We start from the raw sequence: 17,130 nt of genomic DNA on the forward strand, positions 1-17,130 counted from the left end.
AAAGGCACTTTTATCACCACTGTGTAAAAATTGGGATGACTATATTATATTTAGAGATATTTAGAAAGGTATTTTAGAAAAATAATAATTTTAAAATATACATTTTCCCTCTTGGGCCTCAAGCTATGGCCATGCAAAACTGGCGACCAAGAATATAGTCCCAAGGCACATGAGGCCACCATTTTGCTCAACGTAATCAGATCTGGGTCTGGTCACAGTCTAGGTGGGTGACCATCCTGGGTCCCATGACCGAAGGAATGCAGGATAGGAATGCCAGAAAATAAATGAGAACAAAGTAAAAGGAACAGGGAATAGCAAAAAATGTAAAATTTCTCACATGTACAGCAACAGTGCTCACAAACACATATCAATAATTCCTTCCCATAACCAAGAAGTGCTCATTAATGCCTCTTATTAACTGAAGTAAGGTGAAACTTAAAACATAGGCTAGCTCTGCCCTCTTCTGGAGGCATATTGTGAGCAACAAAATTTCACAAAAAATAAGAGCTATACCAATTTTGGAAGAACTAGACATCATACCAGAATATTAATTTTAAAAAATAACACTCAAGGTATGGCCTTTATAAAAAATGTACATCAGGATAAAGTTATTCGAAGATACAAGGAGTGGCAAAGCATAAAAAGTTTCCATTCAATAAACTTGTATATATAAAGGCAACATCTTCAAGAGCTAATATTCTAATACTCTATAGGTTGAAGGTATTTCACTACACATCTGCAAGGCTGAAATCCTACACCAAAGTGTAAGCCTCACTGACTACAGTGGAGTTTATTTTTGAGTAGATGCGTAAGACTGCGCTATAAAAATCTCTTAAGACAGTCTGTGGTTATGAGTCCCAGACAATTCATCATTATTGCTCCGGAGTACATTGCAACCACAGGCAATTCCAAAAGCGATGGCAACTCCACTTAGGCATCACTCGTCCATGAGAATGCTTCTACATTTTGCAGCAGTCTTTAGGACAAGGGCAGGGAACCAACCAGAAATTATTACCAGCCTATGCCTTGTATCCTCCTGTGACAGATGTAGTGACAGCAAGTTGGTCTTGCTCATTCTTTCCTAACTCCCACAGGTAGTGATAGACATCTGTTCTGTCTGTGGAAAAAGTCTCAGATGCAGAACCCTGTCACTTAGTGAAGAACGGTCTAAAATGGGGGGGAAGAATTCCATGTGAGCCTTCCCTCTCTTGTGCTCAAGAGGCATCTATGCCATCTATGGGCTTCTCCTGTCCCATCCATATGACGTGTGCGCAAACATATTCATGGCCTCACATGTGGCTCATTTACACATTTAACTGCTCAAAGAACCCAGCGACACATAGAGCTTTTGCCCTGGGATTCTCGGAGTGTCTCTCTGTGGCACAGAGAGTTATTGCTATTAGTAGTGGCACTGGTGCTGTTTACATGATCTCCAGAGGTGAAGGAAAGAGCGAGTTCGACAAGAGTTGTTAGCACTCATTCAACAACCATTTGATCCTCTGAAGATGCATCAACATATCCACTTGATCATGAATGAAAAGGCTCTCCTAGCAAGATGGGTGAGCTGGGCGGCTTTGATCTATACACATCTGGATACTAGGTACAGAGCGCCAAGCTAGAATGAGAGCTTGAGGCGTGTGTGTGTTTTGCCATCCATACTTAACACAATTGCCAGCTAAACATTCATAACTATGCAAGCTGAATACAAGTAATTCAAAATCACAGTTAATTACTCTTATGGAAAACTTGGGCTGCCACAGCACCCCTCCAGACAACCTGTTTATTGACCGTTCATTCCAATTTGCTGTAGGGTGTTGATAGGGCTTCCTGGTAATCACTCATTTGTCCCAAACATCTCAGTACATTTCCCCTGTCAGTCTCCTAATCACACACACACAAAAACCAGTGGTGATTTTATAAGTGGATTTGTTGTGCAAAGGCAACAGAGCACTTTGATCCACTTTAATTGTTGAAACTTAGATTTTCAGTGTGCATAAGCAAAGCAGGACGAATGCTCATTTTCATGAAATCTCCCCACACAACAAGTTTTCCAAGTATGCAGAAATCACTCTCCGTAATTTCCCCTCCCCTTCCCCTGACATAGCAGTCAAAAATAAAAAGGAAAAGGGCATCTAGCTATCACAATTAGGAGCAAGCACTTAGGTTAATTAAAAAATCCTACTTTTTCCCAGTTACAATGTGTGACTGACATGGTCATCTAAAATTTTAATTTTCTCTTAAAATAGAACAGCTAATAAGCCTGCCATAAACCTTTCAGACCAAAGAGCTTCAGCACACCAGGACACCCGGGCAGAATTGAAAAATGCAGGTAGGAGGATAGTATGCATCACACAGGGCCCTGACTTGCTTTATTTATACATCACAATGTGAGATCAAAGTGATACAGTAGCGTGGGAGGGGTTACCATGCATTTGGATTCTGTGCAAATCTGTTGTTTCAGAGTAATGAGTTGAAATGGGGAAATCTTATCCAGTCTCTGTCTTTTGGCACCTTGCTCCTTCTCTACATCTTTTAAACGGACTGGCCATTTTGCATTTGTATCAGGGGCTCAGACTAATACCCCTCACGTGCTGGAAGGAAGGCGGGGGAGAGCCCATCAGCCCCTTCCTGCCATATCCACTGGCTTTACAACCCCACACATTTGGCAAGAATGAGAAAGGGCTGTGTGCATATCAATGTGCAATGAGCTCTTTCATTTAAATTGGTGTGTGTGTGTGGGTTCCTTACATTCAGTTAATGTGTTGATTTGTACCTAGGGTTGTCAATTGCTTGCTGTGGGGGTGCATGCTTTGAAAGTATGAAGGGAGTCAAGCTGAACCCACCTACCACCTACAAATTCATCCATCCCTATTTGCAAACCTGTTGGTTTCTGTATTCTGAAATGCATATTGTTGTTTTAAATCTGAACAATGTCTATGTACATTGGTAAAAAGGTAAAGGTACCCCTGCCCGTACGGGCCAGTCTTGCCAGACTCTAGGGTTGTGCGCTCTTCTCACTCTATAGGCCGGGAGCCAGCGCTGTCCGCAGACACTTCCGGGTCACGTGGCCAGCGTGACAAGCTGCATCTGGCGAGCCAGCGCAGCACATGGAACGCCGTTTACCTTCCCGCTGGTAAGCGGTCCCTATTTATCTACTTGCACCCGGGGGTGCTTTTGAACTGCTAGGTTGGCAGACGCTGGGACCGAACGACGGGAGCGCACCCCGCCGTGGGGATTCGAACCGCCGACCATGTGATCGGCAAGTCCTAGGTGCTGAGGTTTTACCCACAGCGCCACCCGCGTCCCTATGTACATTGGTAGTAAACCACTAATGGGAATAGGTTTCCTTCTCTTCCAAGACATGGAACCATCGATTCTTCCATTAATACAGGAAGCTTCTAATGGTTCAGACTCTCTCTTTTTCCCAGTATGGCTTACTCCAACTGGCAGTGGCGCTCCAGCCGAAGCCTTTTCAGCTACTGATGATGGCATGCTAAGCAGATTTTGGCTGTTCTGTAGTACAATGCCAGTGTGAAGATTTAAAGCCAAACGTGTACTGCAAAAAGGAGAAGAGAATACCATCATTCTTTTCCACATATTTCTTTCATAACCATGAAGTTTCGTGGCCTTTAGCTATTCTGCCACAGAAGCAGTACTACTGAAACAAGACAACATTTCAGGAGCAGCGACTTAAAATGCAGGTGTTTTTTGTGTTTGTTGCTTTCACGGACAGGTGCCCCACTAGAAATAAGTGACCTTTCAACCACGTCCCGATAAGCGCCTGTCAACTTTGTACAGAATAAAAGTCCTAAAGGGCGGTGGGAAAAGGGGGGAGCAGCAATACTGGGCATATCATTTGGTGCTCTTGCAAGAGCAGATATTATAATCAAATTCCCTTACTCCCCCACCCCCCAAGCTTGAGCCTGGCTTTCAAACCATTCTATATTAAGCAACTACATGCTTCACTTTCAAAGCGGAGGTTAGAGATATCCCTGCCACTTACATCATTGTTTCTATGGCAACTAAACGTACTTCAGAAAGACAGACTGTATGGTTTTGGTCCTGTTAAAATAAACAGAAAGCCCCAAAAGGGAGGCATGGAAGCTGGGAAGACTTTGCTGTTAGTTCAGGGATATGCATCACTCCTGAGCAGCAGAAAGAATTCCTGGTGGATGCCAAATGCTTTTTCTAATTTTATACAGCATCCATCACCATTCCTTGTTTCTGCTGCCTATTTTGTTAATTAAAAGAAAAAGATGGCTCCCCCCCCCTTCCTGAAAGACATGTTACTATGGAAACAATGGATTTGCTTGATATAGATATCCCTTGGGTTCACCCCGAGTAAGAAATGAAGCTAAATAAAAGGGCAAGGCAAGCAACAGGGAGTCGATATAGAAGCTGGTGGAGAACCCAGCGTTAAAAAAACACACCGAAACATAATGCACTTATAAGGAGGCTCAGCATATTTGTGGCAGGTGTACAACTGGGAGTAGGAAGTCTTTCCACAAAGAATCATAGAATTGTAGAGTTGGAAGGGATCACCAAGGGTCATCTAGTCCAACCCCCTGTATTGCAGGAATCCTGCCCACCGTGGTTCCTGGGTGGGCTTGAATCACCAGCAATGGGTCAGCCACATGCACTGACCCATTGTGCCACAAGAGGGTAACAGTAATACAATAGGCACAGGTTAGAGTTTAAAAGTGGGTTTAAAACTCGAAACCTAGAATCTGTATTCCCTATTACACTTTAGCCTAGGGATCGAGAAATCTGGCTGCCAACCCCAAAGCTCCTCCCTCCCTGCTTTTTAAAGGCTTTTCACATGAAGGAAACAATTGTGTCAGTGTTGTGCACCATTACTGACTATAAGGGAAGTTTTCCTCATTCTCACAGAGACCAACTTACACTGGCTTATTTAGCCAGTTTATTCCAGTCCTTCTCCTCCATCACAATATGCAGATCTTCCTCCCAGGCGCTTTTCGATCCTAATAGTGGACCAGTCTGTATCTCCAGTAATATTTTTTTTAGAACACAGAGAAAACTCCCATATCCTCACTACCCCTACCATAATCACAATTTGCTCAAAATTTGTCAATGGACTGCATGGGATTTGGCATTTTGGTCAATAAGGAACATAAGGTTACAGAACTCTGGACAACTTAATTATTATACAAGATGCAGATTTCCTCTTTTTCATATCTCCAAGTACAAATTCATTTGATATGAACATCCCCTTTATTTTTGATTCGTGTATTGTTTATTCATCTTCTGTTCGAATAAAATAGAATTGTTTAAGAAGGGAACTACATAGCCTGAGAGTTTCCTGAAAATGATTCAGCTTAAAGGCCCAAAGTACAGCATAATTCATGTATGGTATGTGTTGTGGAGCCTGTTCCTCCTAATGTGTTTAAGAAGAGTTGTCACTACATTAATGCACCTCCTTCCTCTCAAGCTCTCACCTCCTGGAATTGACAAGATAAAAGTCTCGTGATGGCTTTTCTATCAAAAGGAAACATGGGAATAGAAACTAATTTTCCTCTAAAGATAAAGTTGAGTATGACAACTTTTGAGTACTTATAACATATCATTAAAAAAAATCCTGACTAGTGCCAATTGTTATATTTTGATGGCAGATGCCAGCACATTTTATGTTATCGGCCCCCAAACTGAACAGAATAGGTTATACATTGAAAAATAAACTGATATGACATTTTAAAAGCCAGCACAGTGTGTAGTTGGTTAAGCATTTAATCCTACGGGAGGGTAGTTCAGGGTCCAGAGGCTCTGATTTCAGAGGGAGATCTGATGTCGGAGCCTGCCACTCTGCCACCTCCTCCGTTGTCACTGCCCAGCAGTGACACTGCCCAATTCTGTTGGTAGAGCCAAAAAAAGGGTCATGTTGCAATGTGGTTTTGATGCAAACCAAGCACAGTCCCCAGGAACATCCTTAAACCTTTTTTTTTGGGGGGGGGGGGGATTAGACATGTTTCTGAAACAGGATGAATTTTAAAGAAATGAATGAATTAAGTTAAAGGAGGAGTGCAAGTGTGTTCCTTTGCCTTCACTTCCATCCTGCTGGCTCCAGCTTTTTCCTTACACACACCTAAGGACTGCAGACTAAGTGAATTAAGCCCTCATTATGTCTTCTACTCATCTTTTCTCATAAACACACAGAAGTCAATACACCCAAGTATGAACAATGTGCAGCCCTGTTCACCACAACACATTTTAATCATTTGTTTTAGGCTGGCTTTCATGTGGGGTCCAGATCTTCCATGTGTGTGATTAGCCAGCACAGCAAAACACACTAAAAATGTTAATTATTGAATACTGCTATTCTGTTTCAAAGCTGAATAGCTTCTAAACATAAACTTTCACTCACTTTTGAAAGGAGTAGATCTCATATTCTGCAGGAAACAAGCTTTCTGCCTGCCTTCTGAGCGGTTAACCTAGAAGCATATCAGCATAAGAAGAAATCCACTGGTGAAGCCCAAGTTTTCCATAAGAGTTTATGAGAACAAAAAAGCACCTCCATGTCCCAATTATAGAGAAAAATAAAATTATAACAAGCCAAAGGTGAGGCATGTAATTGAACACAGAAATATATGCTTTAATTTTAAATTCTCGATGTTATTGCACCTAAAGTCAAAGGTTTAACACATAAAACCAAAACAAAAGCATTTAATGTGTTGCTGTGAAAGTTTTAAAACTAAAAGTACTCAATGTTTCTCCCCCTATAAAGGTATTTCTCGATTTTATGTCTACATATTAGCATTTTAATGTCCCATTGATTTTGATCTATGCAGCATGCAAAAGCAAAGTAGCATATCTTACAAATTCTCTTGCATCAAACTTTAAAATGCTTTACATACTAAAATGAGGGCAAATGAAGACAAGTACTATTTTGACGTGTGCTATCTCAAAGTTTTATATCTCTGCCAAAACAGTATGCATTCTTTCTGTACAAAGCTGCAGCTGAATCATGCACTTAAATGCTTTACTTTCGACAGTAATTCCCATAGGTATGATTGCATATAGTCATCGGCAATTTCAGTTTTAGGAACATCAATCCTGTATTACTCCCCTGAGGTCTGGATGATTGCTACATAGTTTCATGACGTAGTAGGAAAACAAGGGAAGTCTGCACAGTCAAAGGTTTCCTCTAAATATAAGGAACAGTCAACACTGAGGTCAAAAAGTTTCTTTTCTCCAAAATTCCAGAGAAGTACTCAGGGTCACGTCTGCTACCATGAAAACAAAAGCATTGCACCTTAAAAAGTAAGCTTGCAGTAGCACAAGTGGAGGCAGCTTGTACAACCCCTTTTCTCTTTTGCTCCTCTCTGCACCCCTGAAAAATGCTTTTTAGGGACTGGGAGGCCTCCTAAACAATAGGGCCTGCATCATATTGGGCTGCCATGGGAGAGGGGAATCTCCCAAACGTGGGCAGAGAGATCTTGTGTCAGTTAGCTGTACACATACAAGAAACACATCGCTAGCTTCATTTAGGGCACCTTCCTCTTTCACAAACAACTGAGTGACCATGATGGTCAGCAGAAGTTATTGGATGTTGTCAAGCTTCATAATGTCCTTCACAACACAGTATTTATAAATAAAAAGAGCAGAGCAGAAGCTATGATCCTCAACATACTTCCTGAAATCCTAAAAAAATGGGGTGAAGTAAGTCCTAGTGAACATCAAATTACCAAGTAGACTTGTTTACCTTTAAGGGTAGATCCTCCCAAGGCAACTATGTGCATAACAATTACACTATTGATATTGTTAATATAGATTTTGGGCTTCTAAGAAATTATGGCATCAGAGAACAGCAATGATGAGAAAGACAGGCTGCAAGGGTTGGTCATTCCCTCCACCCAATCTAAAGCCCTTCCCAAGGCAAAAGCTGCGTTGAAATGCTTAAGGCTGTTCCTTAATGATAATTCACTGAAGACAAGCCAGGTTTTGTGGTCAATTTGAGATGTTCATGATAATCTTACAGTGCAATTCTATAGACATGTCTACCTAGACGTCAGTCTCATTAAACTTAATGGGACTTACTTCGATGAAGGCTGGCATGACTGCAGTCTTAGCAGCAATGACTGTTCAAAATGTTGGCAGGGCACAGGGCAACAACTTTTCATTTTAAAAAATTAATTTGCCTACTGTCTGAACAGGCTGCACGTGAACCACAAAGTAAGCACTCAGTTTACAATGCAAAAATGGTAATATGAAGCCAGATAAAAGTATGCCAAGAGAGTTTAAACCTGTAATCAAGCCATTACATTTAAGACAAGAGTCAAATAGGAATATGAGTTTGATTTTCTGCTCTGGACTAGTCATACAATGGTAAATATATCTTTTCCAACCACAACTGCAGACTGGGTAAAAACACAGATGTTCTTATGACTCTTAGGACTGCACTAGACATGTGCTAAAAAGAGAGCTTGAGGACCAAGCTGAAAGTCAGAAACAGTCAAGCATGTTTATGCAACTTTACAAATTGTTTATTCAGTCGGAACAAATTATCAGTATGCCATTAAATTATGTAAATATGCAACTCACTTGTAACAAAAATCTAAGATTGCATCCTACACCTACAAAGTAACATTTATAGGAAAAAGTCAGTAGCAAAAGAGAATATACAATAAAAACTGCATGTGAAACATTTATGTTTTTTCTAGCCAAAGGAAACAAACCAAGACATTGTCATAGAAGTCTTCATTGCAAAAAAATAACTGAAATGCATAATAAATTTATCAGAACAAAGCAATTCTTATACAAAATACATTTCCTATTTAGTTTCCCTTTATAAAAAGGCACTTTGTTTATAGCTAAAATTGATTAATACTCTTGTTAAGCCTCTCTTTATAACCAATGTATTTCAAGTTTTCCATAAAAACCCTTTGATATAAACATTATTAGTGCATATTTTTGTATTAATCAGTTAACTATTGCCTTTTCTATTTTAAAATAAGGTTCTTTAGTGCTGGAAAAAAACACTGAGTTTACACATACTACTTAAGTGTCAGACATATGACATCAGTGTGCCATAGCACAATAAAAAAAATTCAACTCATTTTCCTTGCATGAACACGGACTTTTTAGAAGTGGGCTTGCAATCTTTTATTTTCCTCACGTAATCTCTCAATTTCAGCTACTAAGCCGTCGTTTACAGAATATCTTTCAAGTAAGGCATGCATTTCATTCTAGAGGGGGAAAGAACAGAACATTGCATTACTAGAGAAAAAGATTTTCAAACCCGACTATGCATTTTTATATAGAATACTAATGTTGGAATCAAGGTGGTCAGAAGATATTGGCCTCAGTTCACATGCCATAGCAAGCCACAGGCTGAAATAAACTCTGGTTTAGTGTGATTGAGCAGTATGCTCATATACGCTACTCAACTGCACCCACCTTGTTCCTCTCCCCCCCCCCCCCCCTTTTGCAAAACCACAGAGTGGCTGGCTTAGCATTACATGTGAACAAGTGCTCATGGGTTCTCTCTGTCCAAACTACAAGAAGGAACATTCTCTGGTTTGTGTCTGACATTGGCAAAGGGTGGGTGCAACTGAGTAGTGTACATGGTAAACAATCGTTTTTCAGACTATGGCTTATTGTGACATGCAAACTGGGCCACTGTAATTTTTCCACAGAAAGATATCCATCCCCTTTGAAAATTTGAAGTCAATCACCAAGAATGTAGGAAGTCTGTCTCAAGCACTACTTTCTCAGCAAAGCAATCTAGTTTCCCTTCCACCCCAAGTATGTGATATTACACTCATCAGACAGTACTATTCTGTGCCCAGCTTTTAAGAATCAACAGATTGCAAGTTAGTTTGCAGTGTCACTTAGCAAAAATTATAGTATTCCAAACCTAGCAAACCGAGGTTATCAATAATCTCATTGCTCTTTCTAGGATCTTAAAATGAACAAGCAATCCAGAGTAGGGTTTTCAGCTGAAATGCTTTTAAAACATCTGTACATTTCTGTATATATATTATACATACCAGCTGCACATGAAATTGTTTGATCATCTCCACTTGCAAATTCACAATGTCACGATGGCAGGCTTCCCTGAAGGAACAAATACCATGCACCTTCAATTCCTGTTCGCAAGTTTACCCATTTCTCTTTGGTTCTTAAATTAAAGGTGATTTTCAGGACAAGACTAAACATCTAAATTCAACGATAATGCATATCTTTATCGGAGCCCACAAGAACTAAGATGACATTAGGGAAAGCATAGCACCTTCGCAGCAATTAATTTCCAGTACAGTGGTACCACGGGTTAAGAACTTAATTCGTTCTGGAGGTCCGTTCTTAACCTGAAACTGTTCTTAACCTGAGGTACCACTTTAGCTAACGGGGCTTCCTGCTGCCACTGCGCCTCCACCACGCCATTTCTGTTCTCATCCTGAAGTAAAGTTCTTAACCCAAGGTAGTACTTCCGGGTTAGCGGAGTCTGTAACCTGAAGCGTCTGTAACCGAAGCTACCACTGTACTGGGTTCTTAATGAGTCATAGGATCACAGCATTATAGAGTTCAAAGTGACCCCTAGGGTCATCTAATCATCTAAGGTTAAGGGCACAATTGAAATATCTGATATTTTATTATTTTTGATGCAGCAGCTATGGTCTGTTGCAGCAGAGAGGCCCATATTGGACTCAGTGCCAAAGCTTGCCAGTAGCTAGACTGGCTTGATGGCCAGTAGATTCTTGAGTAGCTCAGCTCCACCCCAATCCTGCCTCGAAACACCCCATTTCAGAGATTTGCACCAGCTGCCACTAGTAACTTCCATCCACCCACAATTTACATGGGAGCACATGGAACCTCCATGGCTAGGCAGAGGGGCACCATCAACTTAAATGCCTTCCAGCACAACAGATCAGGGGTTTGGATTACCACTCAGTAATGCCATAGACTCTGTTTGCTATAAAAAGGTAAAGGACCCCTGACAGTTAAGTCCAGTCGCAGACGACTCTGGGGTTGCAGCACTCATCTTGCTTTACAGGCCGAGGGAGCCAGCATTTGTCCGCAGACAGTTTTTCTGGGTGATGTGGCCAGCATGACTAAGCCGCTTCTGGTGCAACGGAACACCGAAACCAGAGCAGCACACAGAAATGCTGTTTACCTTCCTGCCAAAGCGGTACCTATATATCTACTTTTTGGCGTGCTTTTGAACTGCTAGGTTGGCAGGAGCTGGGACCAAAAGTTGTGGGGATTCGAACCGCTGACCTTCTGATCGGCAAGCCCAAGAGGCTCAGTGGTTTAGACCACAGCGCCACCTACACCCCTTTCTGTTTGCTATAGACTATGGTAAATGGAATAGAGACAAACTTTGGAAGTGAAGGACAAAGTACTAGAACCCCCTCCTCCCTCTGCTTTTTTTTACAAGTCACTCCTTCTAGCCAAGAGGCAATAGCCAGTTTCACAAACCAGGTGCAAGCAGAATGCTCTGCTATAAGCAAAAGCTAAACAAGGCTAGTAATAAGAACAGAAAAGGAGAAGTCTGATGACAACCCAAGTAGTATTAGTCAACCAATACTGAAAATGTACTATTTCAGATTCCAGGAAATGAAACACACTGAGTGTTTTTTTGCCATAAAATTTATTTTATTATAAATTGGGAAAATGTAATTGCTCCAGATGCACATTGGAACAGATTCCAGCAAACATTCTTCATTTACAATAAAAGCTTCATGATATGTGCCTACAGATGCACCTGTAAACTGTTGCTCTGTGGCAGATTGTATTTACTTGAGATGAAGAGAATCTAAGCCATTTTCTGGCTGTTTAAAATGTGCAAGAGCAGCACACTCCAGGGGCTTTGTGAATTAACTTACCAACTTCTTGAATTAATTCATACAGAAGTTTGATTATGTCCTGATTGAGTTGTACTACAATAACACACTGATGGGTGGTGGGTTTTTTTGCTCATAAAGTAACAAGGCTAAGAAAAGATATAGTGATGTCATAGAACGTCACAATGACAAGAGAAGCACTTAAGACACAAATCCAGAGCTAACCCCATTGCTTTCTTAAAACCACTCAAAGACAATTAGCTTTCCTGGGGCAGAAAGAATGCTGAAGTGTATATTTGGTAGATAAATTAATGTGATCTATTTCTGATGTGATGCTGAAATGCCAGCCAATTTTATAGCACCCTGCTAACCTTTTCTTTTTTAAGTCGGAGTTGCAGATGCCCATGCCACCTACAGACTATGAAGAACGAAGCCAGTAATTTGGAGCATTCATATTCACCACAGGGTTGTTGTCAAAACAGCATACTTGAGGCAGGCTTGCAATGCAGCCCAGAGTTAATACTGCAGGTCAGAGGAAGGGAGAGGTTGGTTCAGAGTCTGCCAAAATTCTCCCATACCTCTCAGGTTGCAGCAAAGGTCACCTTATCCTCTCAAACCTCATCCCTGGCCAAATCTAGTACTTGACTGCATGAAGCTCATGCTCTATTGACTTGCATGGGAACTGGACACACTTTTTAATATTCATAAACAAAGAAGATGTACCTTAAGACAGACCCAAGCTAGAGCTGAGATTAGTGCCTTTGATGTGTCTTCTGTTTCTTCAAACACACACCCTCAGCCACAAGTAACCCACACACTCCAGAGATACACTGCAACATCTCGTTGTCGGGCTCCGCTAAAGTTATTATTTTGCTCAGGCTTTATAAAAACTGATAACTATAGTCAAAGTGTCGATACAACTCAACTTACCTGAAGTTATCCAGAGTTTCTTGTATCATATTCTGAATGAAATGAATTTGAACGGATGATAAAGGTGCATTCAATCTGCCGCTTCCAACAGTGTCTGCTATTTTTTCCGATAGCGAATTGGCAACTCCAGCAGTAACCGAAGAAGTTATCTTTGAAGCTATGCAAAGTAAAGTATGAGCATTTCATTTTAACTTGGGGCAAGAAAAGGGGACCCAAAAAGATACAGACAACTGCTATATAAACAGGCAAGATGGGCACACCACAGCACACAAGTCACATTATTTCTAATCACCACCTATATTTATGAAATGAAAACGTTAAGTTCTTGACTGTTCATAAGTGCTGGGATTTAAGAATTTAAAAGCAGGCGCATGACTGGAAATGTGATTGAAGTGCTGGAGTGATTGAAGACCATTCCCGGAAAATTACGCAAACTAATTGGCAGAGTACACCATGTGCACAAAGACAGAAACATTAGATTATGCTACATTTTTATTCAGTAGTACATCATAAATTTTATATATTCAAAAAATATTTAGAGACTGTTGCACTCCCATTACATTCACCCAGGATGCCAAGTCATTAGCCAGTTGATTGTGTTCCATAACAGAAAGGTGAGATTTAGACCTACTTGCTGAGGTAGGACCGTTCACTGGCGATTCATAGGTCAGTTGTGCCTGAAGGTTCTTAATAAGCCTCTCTCGGGGATCAGGACTCCTGATTATGTTGGCCAACGGGGAGGTATTCATACTTGTAAACTCAGAGCTGGAGGAACTCAACTTTGTACAGAAGGGGGAAAATAAATGTGAAAGCCAACACAGCCCCACAAATATAAACATTTCTTGCCTGATAGGTAGTACACTCAGTCATGTGCTGGTCCCTTTGGGACAATCAAAATCAGCACTATCTAGCAACAACAAAAGCTGTTTAAAAATGGGAGAAAGCTTATTATCTCAATCCACCCCAAGCTGCAGCTTCTAGGAGTTACAGGTGAGAGGTGAGTGCAGCGTGGAGACCAAAGGTAGATAAACTACCCCAGAAGAAGCTTGACGTGTCCCCTGCTGGAAGCACTATCCCTCTCCCAACACCCCAAAACTGAAAGGGGGTGGGGGATGATTTGCATGCATTATGGTGCTCCTAATTTCATGACTATGGTTAGGAAGCAAACAGCCCACGCCAGAACGCACTACTATCCAACATATGCATGTTTCTACGCAGCAAAAAGCAGAAACAACAAACAAAAATGCAAGGCGGACAGCTCAAGTCACAGGCAATTAGAATTACAGCATTACCTGTTTGAAATGTTCTCTGGACTCTTGTCTTCCATGATTAGTTTTCTTAGCATCAACATCTGGATTCTCATCATCCTCTTTGATAGGAGAGCCAACAAATATATTAAGTGGACTAGAATGCATTACTTGTGGGCCAGATCCTACTGGATTTTTTCTTACAGGCAATGCAGTGCTGAACTGGGAAAGAAAATCCAGACTGGAAAGGTAAGGTTGAAAATCCATACCTAGAATGAAAAGCAAAGTCACACACTTGTGTATTTTTTATTATTTTATTCGTTTCATTTCCATACCACTTTATATTTTAAAGGATTATATTATTTGTACTGTTTCAACCAAGAATGTTTCCTGAACACAGGTTTAGCATGCACAGTGTAGCAAATATTACACCCCACGCCCCAGTTTGTTTTTACTTACCTTCATTTATTGCTACTTATTCTGATTTCCTGTAGCATTAAACCAATTTAGTGTCAGGCTGGGCCCTCAAGAGATACTAAAAATGTACTACAGTAAGTGCTTACCATCACTCTTTCCGGGAACATCTTCACTTGTTTTACAAACTGCAACATCTATAGGACAAAGCAATAAAGAGCCAGTGTGGTGTAGTGGTTAAGAGTGGTAGTCTCGTAATCTGGGGAACCGGGTTCGCTTCCCCGCTCCTCCACATGCAGCTGCTGGGTGACCTTGGGCCAGTCACACTTCTCTGAAGTCTCTCAGCCCCACTCACCTCACAGAGTGTTTGTTGTGGGGGAGGAAGGGAAAGGAGAATGTTAGCCGCTTTGAGACTCCTTAAAGGGAGTGAAAGGCGGGATATCAAATCCAAACTCTTCTAAATACTGACTGTAAAAAGGGAGGGAAATCCTATACAGGTAGAATCTGAGTAACAGCTCTACCTGATCTTTTGTTCAAACAGTAAACAATTACTGCTTAAGTTTTTAATACAGTAGGCATGGTTTGGGGATTAGGCATGGTTTGGGGACTGACCACTATCTAAAGAGGCACCTTATTAATTTGGCTATATTTTATTTTATTTTAATTGCATATGCTCTATATAGGATGGGCATGACTGCAAGCATTAAGGGTCTTGACTGCAGGATGTAATAGGATGGAGTCCTTTCCAGCACATGTATCTATACAATCTTTTTCCAATGTCAACTTACCATCTCGAAGTGGAGAGAACAAGTCACCTAAACTATTTCTCCCCAAATCATCAGCTGGATTAGAAGTATTCCCATGATCAATTTCTTTGGAAGGAATTACATCCAAACTGCAGCTGCGTGGAAATCCTAGAAGAGGAACACATCCATTATCCTGAATAAGAGAGTCATTTTAAATGACAAATTAAGCTTTCTTCACAAAATCTATTAGACACCAGCACTTTCTAGTTCCATAAGCAACATAAATGTTTATGCATAGAAGAGTCCTACAGGAAGAACAAGACAAGTTTAATATAGTTCAGCCAGGGTATTTAAACACCCTAAAAGACGCTTTAAAAAGGTAGAAGGCTGCCAATAAATAAACTGGAAACAAGTCCCATAGGAACCAATAGAATTTGGTTCTGAGGGAAGATGTCAAGGATTTGGAAGGAAGTAAAAGCTACTGCCATTATCAATAAGCCTCTGACAACAGGTCTAGCAAACACACTAAGGTACAACAAAACCTGTTGTCTTATCACATTAACTGTGTGGACAATAAAATTACTCAGCAGCACCCTATCCTCCAAAACTGCGATAAGAGGATTCCGCCTTAAGCTTTAATGCTAGCATTACCTAGCAATAAAGATAGCTTTCCTTCAATTTGGCACCCAAAGTGCTTGACAGAACTCCCACTCACATTTCCACAAGGAGGTGAACAGGTATGAACTCCATTCATCAAGACAGATTAAGCTGTCAGCTTGAGCTTAGTGAGAAAGCATCACACTTAATTGAATGTTTTATATGTACCGAAAAGGATCACAACATACAGATATTTTTTAATGTTTTTATAAAATAGTTAAGATCTAGAATCACGTTCTTCATCTTTATTTCAGTCACTTGTGCAGTGGTCTGGGGAAAAAATTAAGTCAGTTGCTAGCAACGATGAATGAACACATGGCTTGAGCTTTCCAAGTCTGTATTCTGGGTGCGCTTTGGGATGAACTCTGCCAAGAGTAGGATAGGAAGAGTATAACCCTGGTCCTCTTGGCCCCCTCAGTGGCTTTCAGTGTTATCAACCATGGCATCCTTCTGGTAAAGCTGTCTGGTTCAGTGTTGGAGATACTGTCTCACAGTGGTTCTACTGATACCTGGATAGCGGGTTCCAAAAAGTGGTGCTAGGGGGGCAGGATATTGCTGTACCCATTGGCAATTATGCTATGGGCTCCACGGGGATATTTTTATCACCATGCCATTTAACATCCAAAGTAAATGACTCAAATAGAAAATCCAGAGGTGAGGACTGAGGCATCACCAACAGGTGTACAACATGCAGTTTCCTCTCTCCTTTTCAACTCCTTTTCAGGTGAGGCAGTGGGTGTGCTGAGCCAATACCTGGGTATGGGAATGGAGCCAGGTTGCTTAGATGATCTTCTCCAACCATATATGCCTGCCTGGACCCTAAGAGACCCTTCTCTGAATGCACCCCACCAAATGAGAGGAAGTGGGTGGCTACTGTAAGTATCTTAAATAAAGGAGAATAATAGTATGACTGGCACCCCAGTTGCAGAATATCCTCTACATAGGTGGTGATAATATTATTATTATTCTTATTCTTATTCTTATTCTTATTCTTATTCTTATTAATACCCCGCCCATCTGGCTGAGTTTTCCCAGCCATTCTGGGCAGCTACCAACAGAACATTAAACACAGAATAAGACTGCAAACATTAAAAACTTCCATAAATAGGGCTGCCTTCAGATGTCTTCTAAAAGTCAACCGCTAAACAAACAAAATAGACCAAAAGAGCAGGTGCCATGATCCAAACAACCCTTTCCCCCCCCCCAAAAAAATTAAACATTTGGAGGAGCAGGAGGCCTTTGCAGGCACCAAACAGGGTGGCTGAATGTACCCACATATGCCACACTGGGGAGCTCAGCTTTAGACTTTGGGTGTACCTGTTTTCTCTGTTGCTGGGT

General features: G+C 41.0%; 1 protein-coding gene across 2 annotated transcripts in view; it reads right to left on the reverse strand.

The window, feature by feature from the left end:
* Nucleotides 1–6,586: 6,586 nt before the first annotated feature.
* The window catches only part of NEDD1 (NEDD1 gamma-tubulin ring complex targeting factor), a 28,511-nt gene continuing 17,967 nt past the window's right edge, over nt 6,587–17,130 (reverse strand). For both annotated transcript variants that reach the window (XM_083698656.1, XM_083698657.1), the window contains 7 exons: nt 15,178–15,303; nt 14,539–14,586; nt 14,021–14,244; nt 13,360–13,507; nt 12,729–12,885; nt 10,005–10,071; nt 6,587–9,200 (listed from right to left, as the gene is read on the reverse strand). In XM_083698656.1, the coding sequence (XP_083554782.1) occupies nt 9,096–9,200; nt 10,005–10,071; nt 12,729–12,885; nt 13,360–13,507; nt 14,021–14,244; nt 14,539–14,586; nt 15,178–15,303 (875 nt within the window). In that variant the 3' untranslated portion in view covers nt 6,587–9,095. The remainder of the gene's footprint in view (nt 9,201–10,004; nt 10,072–12,728; nt 12,886–13,359; nt 13,508–14,020; nt 14,245–14,538; nt 14,587–15,177; nt 15,304–17,130) is intronic.

The sequence above is a fragment of the Podarcis gaigeae genome, assembly GCF_964106915.1.
Source record: "Podarcis gaigeae genome assembly, chromosome: 10".
Lineage (NCBI taxonomy): Eukaryota > Metazoa > Chordata > Lepidosauria > Squamata > Lacertidae > Podarcis > Podarcis gaigeae.